Genomic DNA, 16,642 nt, shown 5'->3' on the forward strand with positions numbered 1-16,642 from the left:
CGGCGGTATCGGCGGCGGCTGCGGAGCTGCGGGTCCGAGGAGCGAGGGGACCGCCCGGAGCCTCGGCATCGGCGGCGGTGGCACCGGCATCGGCGGCGGCGGAGCTGCGGGTCTGAGGACGGCGGTGCAGCGCTGGAGCGCCATTGCGGGGCGGGCAGTGCCTTGCCTGGGTCGCTGAGCTGGAACTCCGGTGAGCTGGGTCCGTTGCGGAGCTGCGGGTCTGAGGAGCGGCTGCGGGCGGCGGCGCTGAACTTTCCATCGGGAGCCTGGGATCTCTCGACCAGTTCGCCAGTTGAGCTCCATTCGGCGCGGCCTTGTCGGCTCCGGAAGCCACGGTCTCGAGTAGGGAGGCGGCCGTTCCAGGGTTCCCATGCCGCTGAGAGGACTCTCCCGACGCCGGAACATCATCACCCGGCGAGGACGGCCTGGAACATCGGGCCTCTGTAGAGGCAACTGTGGAGGCCTCAATAGGCCCGACTATGGGTGGACATTGGGGATGGGACTGGACTCTGTGCCTTCCCCCATAATGGGAACCATTGTGGGGGGATGTTTTTATGTTAAAGCTATTTATTATTGTTATGTTTGTATTCTTTTTTATGTGCTGCATTGGCAAAAAGAATTTCACTACATCTAGGTGTATGTGACAATAAATCAACCTTTGAACCTTTGAACCTTTGAACCTTCAACCTTTCTCTGTAGCTTAGTTGCTGAAACCCAGGCAACATTCTAGTAAATCTCCTCTGTACTCTCTCTATTTTGTTGACATCCTTCCTATAATTAGGCGACCAAAATTGTACACCATACTCCAGAATTGGCCTCACCAATGCCTTGTACAATTTTAACATTACATCCCAACTTCTATACTCAATGCTCTGATTTATAAAGGCCAGCACACCAAAAGCTTTCTTTATCACCCTGTCTACATGAGATTCCACCTTCAGGGAACTGTGCACAGTTATTCCTAGATCCCTCAGTTCAACTGCATTCCTCAATTCACTACCATTTACCAATGCACGTCCTATTTTGATTTGTCCTGCCAAGATGTAGCACCTCACACTTATCAGCATTAAACTCCATCTGCCATCTTTCAGCCCACTCTTCCAAATGGCCTAAATCTCTCTGTAGACTTTGAAAATCTACTTCATTATCCACAACACCACCTATCTTAGTATCATCTGCATACTTACTAATCCAATTTACCACACCATCATCCAGATCATTGATGTACATGACAAACAACAGTGGACCAACACAGATCCCTGTGGCACCCCACTAGTCACTGACCTCCAACCTGACAAACAGCCATCCACCATTACTCTCTGGCATCTCCCATTCAGCCACTGTTGAATCCATCTTGGTACTCCACCATTAATACCCAACAATTGAACCTTCTTAACCAACCTTCCATGAGGAACCTTGTCAAAGGCCTTACTGAAGTCCATGTATACAACATCCACTGCTTTACCCTCATCAATTTCCCGAGTAACCTCTTCATAAAATTCAAGAAGATTAGTCAAACATGACCTTCCAGGCACAAATCCATGTTGACTGTTCCAAATCAGACCCTGTTTATCCAGATGCTTATATATATTATCTCTAAGCATCCTTTCCATTAATTTGCCCACCACTGACGTCAAACTAACAGGTCTATAATTGCTAGGTTTACTCTTAGAACCCTTTTTAAACAATGGAACAACATGTGCAGTACGCCAATCCTCCGGCACTATTCCCGTTTCTAATGACATTTGAAATATTTCTGTCATAGCCCCTGCTATTTCTACACTAACTTCCCTCAATGTCCTAGGGAATATCCTGTCAGGACCTGGAGACTTACCCACTTTTATATTTTTCAAAAGTGTCAGTACTTCTTTTTCATTGAATCTCATAGTATCCATAGCTACTCTACTTGTTTCCCTTACCTCACATAATTCAATATCCTTCTCCTTGGTGAATACCGAAGAAAAGAAATTGTTCAATATCTCCCCCATCTCTTTTGGCTCTGCAGATAGCTGTCCACTCTGACTCTCTAATGGACCAATTTTATCCCTCGTTATCCTTTTGCTATTAATATAGCTGTAGAAACCCTTTGGATTTACTTTCACCTTACTTGCCAAAGCAACCTCATATCTTCTTTTAGCTTTTCTAATTTCTTTCTTAAGATTCTTTTTACATTCTTTATACTCCTCAAGCACCTCATTTACTCCATGCTGCCTATAATTATTGTAGATCTCTCTCTTCTTCTGAACCAAGTGTCCAATTTCCCTTGAAAACCATGGCTCTTTCCAATTTTTACTATTTCCTTTCAACCGAACAGGGACATAAAGATTCTGTACTCATAAAATTTCCCCTTTAAATGTCCTCCATTTCTCTTCTACATCCTTCCCATAAAACAAAATGTCCCAATTCACTCCTTTTAAATCCTTTCGCATCTCCTCAAAGTTAGCCTTTCTCCAATCAAAAATCTCAACCCTAGGCCCATAATTATATTGAAACTAATGGTATTGTGATCACTGGACCCGAACTGTTCCCCAACACATACCTCTGCCACCTGACCTGTCTAATTTCCTAACAGGAGGTCCAACACCGCCCCTTCTCTAGTAGGTACCTCTATGTATTGCTGCAAAAAACTATCCTGCACACATTTTACAAACTCCAAACCATCCAGCCCATTTACAGAATGTGTTTCCCAGTCTATGTGTGGAAAATTGAAATCTCCCACAATCACTACCTTGTGCTTACTACTAATATCTGCGATCTCCTTACATATTTGCTCTTCCAATTCTTGCTCCCCATTTGGCGGTCTATAAGTGTTGCTACTCCTTTCCCATTTCTCAGTTCCACCCAAATAGCCTCCCTAGACGAGCCCTCTAATCTATCCTGCCAAAGCACTGCTGTAATATCTTCCCTGACAAGCAATGCAACACCTCCACCTCTTGCCCCTCCAATTCTATCACACCTGAAGCAACAAAATCCTGGAATATTTAGTTTCCAATCACAGCCCTCCTGCAACCATGTTTCACTGATCGCCACAACATCATACTTCCAGGTGTCAATCCAGGCTCTAAGCTCATCCACCTTTCTTACAATGCTCCTAGCATTAAAATATACACATTTAAGAAACCCACTCCCTCTTATTCTGTTTATTATCTTTTTCTTCTTTCTCCCCTACATTTTGGGTCCGAGTGCTACCCTTCTCTGCCTCCTGCCTCACACACTGACTGCTAGCTTTCCCTATTTGAGTCCCTCCCCCCAACTGTTCTAGTTTAAAGTCTCCCCAGTAGCCTTTGCAAATCTCCCCGCCAGGATATTAGTCCCCCTCGGGTTCAAGTGCAACCCGTCCTTTCTGTACAGGTCACACCTTCTCCAAAAGAGGTCCCAATGATCCAGAAACTTGAATCCATGCCCACTGCACCAGTCCCTCAGCCACGCATTTATCCTCCACCTCGCTCCATTCCTACTCTCACTGTCGCGTGGCACAGGCAGTAATCCTGAGATTGTTACCTTTGCGGTCCTTCTCCTTAACTCTCTTCCTAACTCCTTAAATTCTCCTTTCAGGACCTCTTCTCTTTTTCTACCTATGTCGTTGGTACCTATATGTACCACGACCTCAGGCTCCTCTCCTTTATACAGTCTGGATGAAGATAATTTTATACCAATATCTGAAGTGTATACACATGAGACCATGCCTGTTGCTCGTCAAAATATACCCAGATGTGAAGACTTGAGACAATGGCCTTACTTGAAGGATGTCAAAATATCTAAAATAAATTCTGGTGTTGACCTACTTATCGGAACGAATGCTTTGAAGGCATTGCAACCTATACAGATTGTGAGGAGCCAAGTTGATGGACCGTTTGCTGAAGAAACCCTACTAGGATGGGTTATTGAAGCACTAAATAAACATCTTCAAATGAGAGTCTTGGGGTGATACAGTGTGGAAACAGGCCCTTCGGCCCAATTCGCCCACACCAGCCAACAATGTCCCAGCTACACTAGCCCCACTTGTGTGTGTCCATATCCCTCCAAACCTGTCCTATCCATGCACCTGTATAATTGTTTCTTAAACGATGGGATAGTCCCAACCACAACTACCTCCTCTGGCAGCTTGTTCCATACACCCACCACCCTTTGGGTGAAAAGGTTACCCCTCAGATTGCTACTAAATCTTTTCCGCTTCACCTTGAACCTATCTCCTCTGGTCCTTGATTCCCCTACTCTGAGCAAAAGACTGTGCATCTACCCGATTTATTCCGCGCATGATTTTGTATACCTCTATAAGATCTCCCATCATCCTCCAGCGCTCCAAGGAATAGAGACCCAGCCGACTCAACCTCTCCCTATAGCTCAAACCCTCTAGTCCTGGCAACAATCTCATAAATCTTTTCTGAACCCTTTCAAGCTTCCAATATCTTTCCTATAACATGGTGCCCAGAACTGAACATAATATTCTAAATGCGATCTCACCAACTGCAACATGATCTCCTAACTTCTATACTCAATACTATGACTGATGAAGGCCAAAGTGCCAAAAGCCTTTTTGACCACATTATCTACCTGCGACTTGGGATTCAAGGAACCATGCACCTGTACTCACAGATCCCTCTGCTCTACAACACTACCCAGAGGCCTACCATTTACTGTGTAGGTCCTGCCCTTGTTCGACATCCCAAAATGCAACACCTCACACTTTTCTGTATTAAATTCCATCAAACATTCCTCCGCCCACCTGGTCAATCGATCCAGATCCTGCTGCAATCTTTCACAACCATCTTCACTATTTGCAAAACCACTAACTTTTGTATCATAAGCTTATAACATAATACGAAAGCCGTTTCAGTCGTGAGCTGTTCCTTCAAATTCATGTTTGTCATTATTGTTGCTCAGCCTATTCCATGCAAGATTTAAGTGTATAAAATGATGACCCATTTTTACACTGATGATCGCTAAATGTCATTGGCAAACAAATAATCCATTTCAGCTTTTCGTTTCCACAGGTTATATTTACGACTCTGTAAAGATACCAATTTCTTGTCAGAGATTCCTCACAGAAATAATGCTATTATATTGATTGATATTATATTACATATTCACTGAGAATGAATGAAAAATCCCTGGAATTAGCTTAAAAGGATTTGGATGCTGTAGCGAGGGCCACAATAGTTTTATTTTTTTGTGTTGAATTAACTTGGATGGACCAGGAAATTATTTTAACTGTATATGGCTTGTGAAAATTTAATAGAATGTGGTGGACTAAGGTCCTTTCTCTGATCTTTCCTTAATGTACTGCTTTGTTAAATTTCAAGTAAAAATCTTATGAGAGTAACGAGCAAGATACGTTTGTATTACTTTCATATTCCATTAAACATCCTGCAGTAAGTTGTATATTCAGATAAACATTTTTTAATGTTGGGGTAATGTTAAATTTGTCTTTCTTCTTTCAACAAAGGTGGGAGTTACTTCCCAGAAGACTATGAAGCTCTTACCTGCATCAGGACGCAGAATAACCCAAAAGGTTAATTTTAAAACCATCAGTTAATCTAAATTGATATATTTATGATTTGGTACAATTATTGCATTAGTTGCATGAGTTAACATCACAGCTTTTTAGATAATAGTTATATTTTTATGTTCACTCAAAAAAATAATGGATTCATCGTGTGAATTAATATGAAACATTATAATTGAAAGAAATTAGAATTGAAAACAAGATCTGGGCTACCCTAACAAGGCCAACGTTGCCTTGAAATGACTGACTTACTATAACAATCACACATGTGCAGAGTCACATATAGGGCAAATTGATTTTTTCAAAATGTCAGTACCTTTCAAAATTAGCACCAAATTTCTATTTATAAACTGAATATAAATCTCAGGGCCACTGTGATGAAAGGGAGAAATGGGAGGCGAGGAAAGAGCAGAAACGGAGCAGTGAGAAAGTAGGGGAAGGAGGAGAAAGGAGGGGAAGCGAGCAAAGGGGAGAAGAAGAGCAAGGTACTGAGTGGTGGAGGGGCTGAGAAGATAGAGAGATGAGGTTGGGGAAAGTAAGGAGATGAGGGAAGGAATAATTGGGACAGAGTGGGAATAAGAGTAGGGGAGGGGCAGAATGTGTAGTTGATGAGGGATATGTGTGGACTGTAGTGAAATACCTTGGAGATTAAGGGGAAGGATATGGAAGTGAGGATCACTTTCGTTTCTATACCAGGGTGACAAAAACTGAACACAATTCTCCAAATGTGGCCTCATTAATGTCTTGTAGTACTATAACATAACTTCTCATCTCAATACCCTGACTGAAGAAGACTAATGTGCTGAAATCCTTCTTGACCACCCTATCTACCATTGACATCACTTGCAAGGAACTACCGTGCATTCAGAAAGTATTCAGACCCCTTCCCTTTTTCCACATTTTGTTACGTTACAGCCTTATTCTAATATTATAAGTTTGGGCTATGGCTGGGCCACTCAAGGACATTCACAGATTTGTCACAAAGCCACTCCTGCGTTGTCTTGGCTGTGTGCTTAGGGTCGTTGTCCTATTGGAAGGTGAACCTCCGCCCCAGTCTGAGGTCCAGAACACTCTGGAGCAGGTTTTCATCAAAGATCTCTCTGTACTTTGCTCCGTTCATATTTCCCTCGATCCTGACTAGTCTCCCAGTTCCTGCCGCTGAAAAACATCCCCACAACATGATGCTTCACCCTAGGTATGGTATTGGCCAGGTGATGAGAGGTGCCTGGTTTCCACCAGACGTGATGCTTGGCATTCAGGCCGAAGAGTTCAATCTTGGTTTCATCAGACCAGATAATCTTGTTTCTCATGCCTTTTGGCAAACTCCAAGGGGGCTGTCATGTGCCTTTCCAAATCATGTCCAATCAATTTAATTTACCACTGATGGATTACAATCATGTTGTAGAAACATCTCAAGGATAATCAATGGAAACAGGATGAACCTAAGCTCAATTTTGAGTGTCATAGCAAAGGGTCTGAATACTTATATAAATGTGATAGTTCTTTATTTTTTATTACTTTGTAAAGATTTCTAAACACCTGTTTTTGCTTCGTCATTCTGGGGTATTGTCTGTAGATTGATGATAAAAAAAAAAGAATTTAATCCATTTTAAAATAAGGCTGTAAAGTAACAAAATGCGGAAAAAGTGAAGGGGTCTGAATACTTTCTGAATGCATTGTATATACATGCATAGAAACATAGAAAATAGGTGCAGGAGTAGGCCATTCGGCCCTTCAAGCCAGCATCGCCATTCAACATGATCATGGCTGATCATCCAAAATCAGTACCCCGTTCCTGCTTTCTCCCCATATCTCTTGATTCCGTTAGCCCTAAGAGCTAAATCTAACTCTCTCTTGAAAACGTCCATTGAATTAGCCTCCACTGCCTTCTGTGGCAGGGAATTCCACAGATTCACAACTCTCTGGGTGAGAAGGCAGGAACGGGGTACTGATTGGGGATGATCAGCCATGTTCACATTGAATGGCGGTGCTGGCTCGAAGGACCGAATGGCCTTTTGTCTATTGTCTACATTAAATTCCATTAACCATTCCTCAGCCCACCTGGTCAAGATCCTGCTGTAATTTTTGAAAATCACCTTCGCTATCTACGACACCACCCACTTTGATATCTTCTGAAAACTTACTATCATGCCTTATAAGTACTCATCCAAATCGTTGATATAAAGCACAAACTGCAATTGGCCCAGCACCGATCCCTGAGGCACACCACTAGAAACAGGCCTCTAGTTCGAAAAACAGCATTCCTCCGCTTCCTTCCATGAAGCCAATTTTCTATCCAATTGGCTAGTTCTCTTTGGATCTGTGCGATCTAACCTTCCAAGCAGCTTCCCACGCGTTACCTTATCAGATGCCTTGAGAAAGTCCATACAGACAATATGCACGGGTTTGCCCTCATCAACCCTTTTAGCTATATCTCCAAGGGTTCAACGGTTTCTTTATTATTACCATGATACAATGAGATTCTTTTTTAGTACACAGATCATTGAGATTATTGCCATACGTAAGTACAATACACGCTTAGCACATAATTTAGCGGTTTTGGCGCCATTTCACACTGCCAGCTGCAACTGGCCATCGAGGCCTGTTGTAGTTGTCACCTCCATATAGTCATCCCACGAACCACCATCCTTCTCCTTTCCCAGCCCATCTTCAATCCTCGTGCCCCAGGGGGCGTCTCTCGCAGCCGAACTTGAAGGCACGGAAGGTAAGACTCTTCGGTTCTTCCTACCATCCCTTGTTCAGCATACACCACTGTCACCGACTCCCTCCTTCTCCTCACCAGTTCCCGGTCCTCGGGGCGTGCAGGGACGGTCTCAGCGGCTTTCCTCTCCCGGTTGCACAACAGGCGAGCGCGGTATGGCCATGGCTCACCAGGTCAAAAAACAATCTCATTCATGGGACATGATTCCACTCGTATAAAACTATTCTGACTATCCCGAACACACATATATAGCTTATCCCTCAGAATACTCTCCAGTGACTTGCCTACCACAGATGTTTGTTTGTTGCTCGTTCTGGTGAAGGCTCCGTGCACACGGCAGACAGCAAACTTTTAATTTCAAGTTTTTGTGTACCTTGTGTGTTGTGACGGTTGGCAGACCAATTTCCCTCTGAGGATGAATAAAGTTTTATCTTAACGTATTGTATCATTAGGCTCACTACTCTAAAGTTCCCAGGCTTTTCCTTGCATCCCCTCTTAAAAAGAGGCACAACATTAACCACCCTCCAGTCATCTGACACCTGATCCGTATCTAATGATGACTCGTATATCTCAGCCAGGGCACCTGCAACTTCTTCACCAGCTTCCCATAGTGTCCTTGGATATATAGGATAGGGGAAGAACTATGTGGGTAGAGACCACAGAGCAACAAGGGCACAGAGAGAGTAGAAGACAGGTCAGAGAGGTGTGACAAGTAGAAGGAAAGGTGCAGAGAAGGCGGGTAAGAGCTATGTGGCGTAGATAGAGTAGGAAGAAAATGGTTGACAGAAAGCAGAAGTGGAGTGTGGTAAGAGTGAGAGGGAGGGGATTTGGAAATAAGAGAGTTGAGGAAGGGGAGAGGCGTAGGGTGAGAGGAGATGGGCGGTGAGAGTAGTCGGTGTTTGAGGAGGAGTGGAAGAGTTGAGAAGGAGAGTTGGGGGAGAGTGAGAATTGGGAGAGAGTAGGGTGGGAAGAGAAAAGAGGCGAGGGAGAATTGTGGGGGAGAGAGGAAGGATGAGAAAGAGGAGAGATGAGAGAGATGATTGGTGAGGATGGAACGGGCAGGATGGGAAAGGAATGGAGGGTTATGGTCTGAGTGCAGGTAGATGGGACTAGGGGAGAATAAGTGTTCGGCACGGACTAGAAGGGCCGAGATGGCCTGTTTCTGTGCTGTAATTGTTATATGGTTATATGGGCAGGAATGAAAAGGGAAGGAGAGGGACAATGTCTCTCAGGGGAAGATGCCATGGGAGACAGAAAGTGGGGGAAGGGGGTGGTATTTGAGGAGGCAGGGAGATGTGGGGTTTAAGGAAGGGAGGGAATGTGGACATTGAGAAAGCTAGAGATAGAAAGTGTGGGTGAAAAAGGGAGAGAGCAAGAATGGAGATGGACAAGAGTGGGCGTGGGGAAGGGGTGAGAACAAAGGTGAATCGCTTGACAGCCTAGTTAATTTGATACTAAACTAATTATTTAATTTCCCAGTTCCAGTGTAGTTATTAGAGAGGATGACAAGAAAGTTTGAATCCCATCCTTGATATAGCAGCAGAGAGGTTACCCAGCAAGGGCTTAATTGCCATGTTGTGAAATTATTGGAAACTGGCATCTGATCTTTTAATTTTATGTGAAACGTGAACTTTTTTTACAAACTGGTTAGAAAATATTTTATTCTATTATTTTGATATTTTTTTTAACTTCCAGGTTGTTATTGGAGATCAAGATGGAGTGGTTACTTGTTTTGGAATTAAAAAGGGAGAGGCAGTTGTAAGTATCAATTTTAGACAATTATTTAAAATAATATTACAGGGGATTGTGTAGTTTGGAGAGGAACAGGCAGATTTGATTCCAGGGCAAAGTAGAAAATTCTGGAGGGGGAGGTGAATAGCGAGGGTGTGGTGCCTTTTTAGTAAAAATGACAAAACTACCAAAATGAATGAGATTTACAGGAAGCCTTCAAGGATTGAAGAAATGGATTAAGAAGTAAGTAAATTAGAATCAAAGTTTGATGGGAAAACCTGAGCTGATATTGTAATTAAACGATGTAAGATTTTTAAAGTGGAGCTGTTTCACCTTCAATTTAGGTACATTCCCATGAGAGAGTACAGCAGCAAACTGAGCAGAAGGTTAGAGAGTGAAAGAAAATAGCTCAAAATAACCTGTGAGAACGAGTTATCAAAAGGCCATCGGGGTGGTCTAAAAACCTCCCCTTGGGATCTACCAGTTGAAATCTGGCTGTCATTTGTGGCCTTCTGTGCTTCATGGAAGAACAGCAATAGCAAGGCTGGAGCTTGCTTGGTCACGCCGATTGCAACAGTTTTGTTGGGGTGAGCATGAGACCAAGATCAGGTAAAGCATAATGACTTCATTTGAAACCGTTGTTGAGGGTTTCTTGACTTTCCCGAGGAATGATTGTACATATCATAGTAGTTCTTCACAGGTTTTAGAACAGCTTTTGTTTAATTTGTTTTTACGGTGCATGTAGTAGAGGGATAATGATTTGTAGTCTACTAGTACTTGAAAATATTCCACTGCGTTCTTGTGTAGGAAGGAACTGCAGGTACTGGTTTACACCGAATAAAGACTGAAGAAGGGTTTTGACCCGAAACGTCACCCATTCCTTCCATCCAGAGAGCCGCCTGTGTTACTCCAGCATTTTGTGTCTATCCACTGCGTTCTTGACGTATGAGATGTTGATATACTTTAATGGAATATGTTTTTAAAACTGCAGAAGTTATCTGTATTCATGGAAGTTAAAATGTATAATTTCAATTGCACACAGCCAGTGTTCAAGACTTTACCAGGACAGAAAATTTCCAGATTGGAACTAGGCGGAGCTGTTGGTACTTCACAGGAGAAGATCTTTATAAGTGTTGGCTCAGAGGTGCGAGGGTTCACTAAAAAGGGAAAACAGTTCTTGTCCTTTGAAACTAATCTCATGGAAAGTATTCGAGCTCTGTAAGTGATCCATGAATTGTGTACATCTAATTTTGTTCCGATTTTTTAACAATATTCCACTTATCCAAGGGCAGTTGGGTTTTGTATTCTTTCTCTCCTTCACCAGCCAAATCCTCTTTATGCTTTTGAGAATATATTAATTTTCCTCCAGTGTGTACTTCAATCAGGATGTTGTACTTCATTCAGGAAATTGCATGGTGTGCTACATTCAGGAATTTACACGTGTTGCCCATTTTAAAGTGTAATCAGGCATGATACATAGTCTTTCAATTAATTTCACCACTGAAAAAAGTGGATGTGAAATTGTGATTTTCACACTGTAGAAAATAAACATGAAATCTCACTGTACTTTGTCTCCTTACAGGTATGTGTCTGGTGCAGATCTTTTCCTGTGTGCAAGTTATATCTATAACCACTATTGTGACTGTAAGGATCAGGACTACTACCTATCCAGTGATAAGATCAATGATATCATCTGCTTGCCAGTGGAAAAAGTAGGCAAAATTACACCAGTACTGGCCTGTCAAGACCGAGTGCTTAGAATTTTAAAGGTAATGTGGCAAAGTGCTAATATATAAGCTTGGACCATTTCATTTACTGACATGTTTAGAGAAAAATGTATTGAGACAAAGATATAGTTAAATTGGTAATGACATTTTATTTCTCAGAGATGGTAAATGACAAGAAATTTGCTGGTATATCTCAACAACCCCTTCACACAAATCAAAAATTTATCGTCCAGGAAAAATAATATTTTCTCAGGTTTTTGCTTTATCTGTGATTATCGGATGGAAAAAGATTAAAACAATGATCTGGGGAGAATAATGGAAGGTATTAAAGATAAAAGATGGAGAGGTCCCTAACACGAAGTCGGAGATAAGTAGATAGTAAGATTAGACCTAGAAAGGTGTCTGTGTGAAGCCCGCAAAGCCAGCATTGCCGAGGCAATAAATATACTGAATGATGTTAACTGATTTAGCATGTAAGTTTATTAAGTCTTATAATAGGTCTTATTAAGGTATGAATTGTTGGATGCAAGGTGCTGCAGCATTACCGCTGTTAATAGACAAGAGGTGCAGGAGTAGGCCATTCGGCCCTTCAAGCCAGCACCGCCATTCAATGTGATCATGACTAATCATCCCGTTCCTGCCTTCTCCCCATATCCCTATCTTTAAGAGCCCTATCTAGCTCTCTTGAAAGTATCCAGAGAACTGGCCTCCACCACCCTCTGAGGCAGAGAATTCCACAAACTCACAACTCTCTGTGCGAAAACGTGTTTCCTCATCTACGTTCTAAATTGCTTACCCCTTATTCTTAAACTGTGGCCCCTGGTTCTGGACTCCAACATCGGGCACATGTTTCCTGCCTCTAGCGTGTCCAAACTCTTAATAATCTTATATGTTTCAATAATATTCCCTCTCATCCTTCTAAATTCCAGAGCATACGAACAGTCCCGCCATCCAGGGAATTAACCTTGTGAACCTACGCTGCACTCCCTCAATAGCAAGAATGTCCTTCCTCAAATTTGGAGACCAAACTGCACACAATACTCCAGGTGTGGCCTCACTAGGGCCCTGTACAACTGCAGAAGGACCTCTTTGCTCCCTGATCACTGTTCACTGTTTTTCGCACCCAGATGATGTCAATATGTGTGCAATAACTAAAATTGACTTTTGGTAATATTTCCAACCACTTACCTGAACCACAACCCACACTGTTCACTTACAGACGAACCATCTTTTAATAGTGCTGAAAGCTGTATATGCATGTTACCAAGAGCTCAGACACATCTATCTTGCACTAAAAGCCAGAATGCTTCTCCGTTGTTAAATGAATGTTAAGTAAACTGACCTAAACGATGATCCTGCTCAACACACTACAGATGATTTTGGCACACATAGAATTCCCCTCCCCCTAACTGAAAACAAAATGTTATTAGAAATTCTGTGAAAATAGAAATAGTTCCATCTTCATTGGATCAGAAATAAATAAAATACTGGACAAAGATTTCGGACAGAAGGGCTGACACTTGCTGGGGGAGAGGAGGCGGGTTGGGGGTGGGGGGGGTGTAAGAGCACGTATCCTTATTGAATACCTGCACTTTTGGAATCCTCACATCAAGCCTCAGATGGCAAACAAACGCAAGTATCCACAGAACTCCCAAAGCTAAAGATACCCTCAGAAATATTCCCTCAGGAACTTTATTGGCTACCTACGCTGAGGTCTCCCTCGTGAATAACTACTAGCAAAGCTGGAATCTTTCATTTTTACTAACTGTGACTCTTGTATTCTTGCTTGAAATGGGCATTTGGCTACGATGCTCCACAAATCGTAGGCATTTCTAAAAGGAACTCATGCCTCTGAAGGTAGTTCCCAGGCAATCTCCTGCAACAAGCGCCCTTTGCATAAAATGCTTTTCAGGAGGTTCACATGGTTCCTGGGAGAACCGAGACTCCAATCTCCCTCTCCACTCCCCCACCCCCCACCCAAATCAACATAATTGTGCACTCCTGTGCAACAGAACAATGCCAGTCGTATGGTGCATTAAACAATGTAATCAGTCCATATCTGTGAAGGAATGCTAATATTGTGGGAAATTCAACCACTTTATGCCTGCTGTTCCTGCTAATGCCAAATTTTCTGCTTTTCTTTTTGAGACTTTTTGAAACGATGTTAGATTCTTGACTAGTTTTAATGCCAAAAAGAAATAGAGGAATTTTTAGGCCATGATCTCTTTTTTTTTTTTTTTTTAACTCATGTCCAGATAGTAGGCTGCTGAGCCAGACCAAACTGATTTTAGTCAATCTTGATCAAGGTAGAACCTGGTTCTACACTTGCATCTCATTCCATGATCAGAAGTAGACTGGGGTGGAAGATTGCAACCTTCACGAGGTCCGCCCTGTTTCGACTAATGCAATCAATTCGACGTGCACAAATGGAAGATCAAATAGAACAAGTTGTCCAACAACTTTAGGCTGTGCACGCGATACGAAAGAAGAAGTAGACTTAGAAAAGTTGTAAAAGTGGGAATAAAAGTAACTTAAATCTGATCTTGAACAGCCTAGATTCATTATGCTTGTTATTCTTGATGGACAAACTCTCTTTCTATGTATATTTGTAATGCTACATATATTCCAAATATCTTTAAAGCTAAAGTTGGGTAAATTTGAAATTGTAGGGAACAAGCATGAGGATTGATCTGGAACATTGGCCAATTATAGTTTGCTCCATTTTCACATTTTTAAATAACCTCTCAAGATGAAGGTTTTGAATTAAATTGAATTGAATTGAATTGAATTCCTTTATTGTCATTCAGACCTTACGGTCTGAACGAAATTTCGTGCCTGCAGTCATACATACAATCATACAATAATAAACAACACTAAACACAAATTAACATCCACCACAGTGTATCCTCCAAGCACCTCCTCACTGTGGTGGAGGCAAATATCTTAGGGCTGCAGTCTCTTCCCTCCTCTTCTCCCTCTGCGCTGAGGCGATTCCCCACCGGGCGATGGCACAAACAGTCCCGCGGCTCACCGAACCACGCAAACGGGCCGGCTCAAACACCGCGGCCCGGGGGTGGTGGAAGCTGCCACCCTCCAGTCCAACGGTCGCAGCCGCTGGCCCGCGGCTGAACCCAGGACTCAGGTCATAGCCGCCAGGACGCCGTCCCAGCCACCCGAGCACCGTTCCAGCCCCTAGCCGGATCGCCCTCACGTGAGTGCCGTTCCTCCCTCAAGCTGGGCCGCTCCGACGGGAGCGCCATTCCACCTCGGGCTGGGCCGCTCCGACGGGAGCGCCATTCCACCCTCGAGCTGGGCCGCTCCGACGGGAGCGCCATTCCACCCTCGGGATGGGCCGCTCCGACGGGAGCGCCACAGCCCCTCACGGGAGAGTCTCAGCCCCTCGCCAGGCCGCCCTCACGGGAGCGTCACAGCCCCTCACGGGAGCGCCGTTCCAGCCCCGAGCTGGGCCGCCCTCATGGGAGCGAGCCCAGGGTGAGTCCTGACTGGCTGCCTCCGGAGTCTCGAGGTCGCCAGCTCCGCCATTAGGCCTCAGCGCAGACGGAGGCAGAGAAGGGGGATACGACAAAAAAGTCGCATTCCCCCGAAGGGAGAGACAGCAAGCCCCGTTTCAACCCCCCCCACATAAACACAACCTAAAAACCAAAAACTTAACTAGACAAAACGAAAAAAAACAACACAAAAAAGTAAAGACAAACGGACTGCAGGCGAGCCGCAGCCGTTCACCAGCGCCGCCACTTCCGGATGTGTTTTATTTTCTAAATAAAAGTAAATTGAGAATATTTAAAGTCATTTTTGATTATTTTATTTTAGCACACTTTATAGTCAGCAAATTTAACAATCTTGAATTCACTGTGTTTTTTACCAGGGATCTGACCTGTTGTATGAGGTGGAAGTCCCTGGAGTACCTCAAGTTTTGGCATTAAACAATGGAAATGGAGGTACATATAGTGCTGGACACCAGGAGTAGAAATATTTATAGTTTATTCTGCAATTAATGTATGTTTGTGCCCATAAAATGTTGTCATCGACCTACACGGCATTGAATGATGGTTACATAAAATACCCCAGGACACTGAACAATAGCTCATTCCTTTACTCCAATTGCTGTGTATAGAAACATAGAAAATAGGTGCAGGAGTAGGCCATTTGGCCCTTCGAGCCTGCACCGCCATTCAATATGATCATGGCTGATCACCGGGTATGATGTTGTTACAATGTTATATTAAGTGTATGCATCTTCCTAGTAAATATAATAAATATAGTCTGAAGAAGGGTCCCGACCCGAAACATCATCTATCCATTTTCTCCAGATATGCTGCCTGACTCTCTGAGTTACTCCAGCATTTGTGTCTATCTTTACTACTAAATACCCAATTGACCCAATTGAATTGGCACCAAAAAAACGGTCCTTGTCCATGCCTTCTTTAAGCCTTAAATTCAACTAACCTAATGTCATAAAAAAAGATTGCATTTTTTTGTAGCTTTCCCAAATGCATACTGAATATAAAAGGATTGAACCCGGGTCTCTGGCGCTGTAAGGCAGCAACTCAACCACTGCGCCACCTTGCCGCCCTTTAATTTAGTTTAGTTATTATTGTCATATGTACTGAGTTACAGTGAAAAGCTTTTGTTATGTGCTAGACAGTCAAAGAAAAGACTATACATGATTATTATCGAGCGGGCCACTGTGTACAGATGAAGAATAAAGGGTACAACATTTAGTGCAAGAAAAAGTCCGATTAAAGATAGTTCAAATGTCTGCACTGAGGTAAATAGGAAGTCAGGCAGGACTGCACTCCAGCTGGTGAGAGGATGGTTCAGTTGCTTGATAACGGCTGGAAATAAATTGTCCCTGAATCTGGAGGTATGCGTTTTCAAACTTCTGTACCGATTACCTGATGGAAGAGTGGAGAAGAGGGAGTGAGCGGGGTGAGA

General features: G+C 43.2%; 1 protein-coding gene across 2 annotated transcripts in view; it reads left to right on the plus strand.

Moving 5' to 3' along the window:
- Nucleotides 1–16,642, plus strand: part of bbs7 (Bardet-Biedl syndrome 7) — a 57,774-nt gene that overhangs the window by 8,924 nt on the left and 32,208 nt on the right. The window contains exons 2-6 of one of the 2 annotated variants that reach the window (XM_033017181.1): nt 5,447–5,512; nt 9,924–9,986; nt 11,002–11,177; nt 11,542–11,728; nt 15,573–15,645. In XM_033017181.1, the coding sequence (XP_032873072.1) occupies nt 5,447–5,512; nt 9,924–9,986; nt 11,002–11,177; nt 11,542–11,728; nt 15,573–15,645 (565 nt within the window). The remainder of the gene's footprint in view (nt 1–5,446; nt 5,513–9,923; nt 9,987–11,001; nt 11,178–11,541; nt 11,729–15,572; nt 15,646–16,642) is intronic. The other variant, XM_033017182.1, reaches the window with a different exon arrangement.

The sequence above is a fragment of the Amblyraja radiata genome, chromosome 1 (assembly GCF_010909765.2).
Source record: "Amblyraja radiata isolate CabotCenter1 chromosome 1, sAmbRad1.1.pri, whole genome shotgun sequence".
Classification (NCBI taxonomy): domain Eukaryota; kingdom Metazoa; phylum Chordata; class Chondrichthyes; order Rajiformes; family Rajidae; genus Amblyraja; species Amblyraja radiata.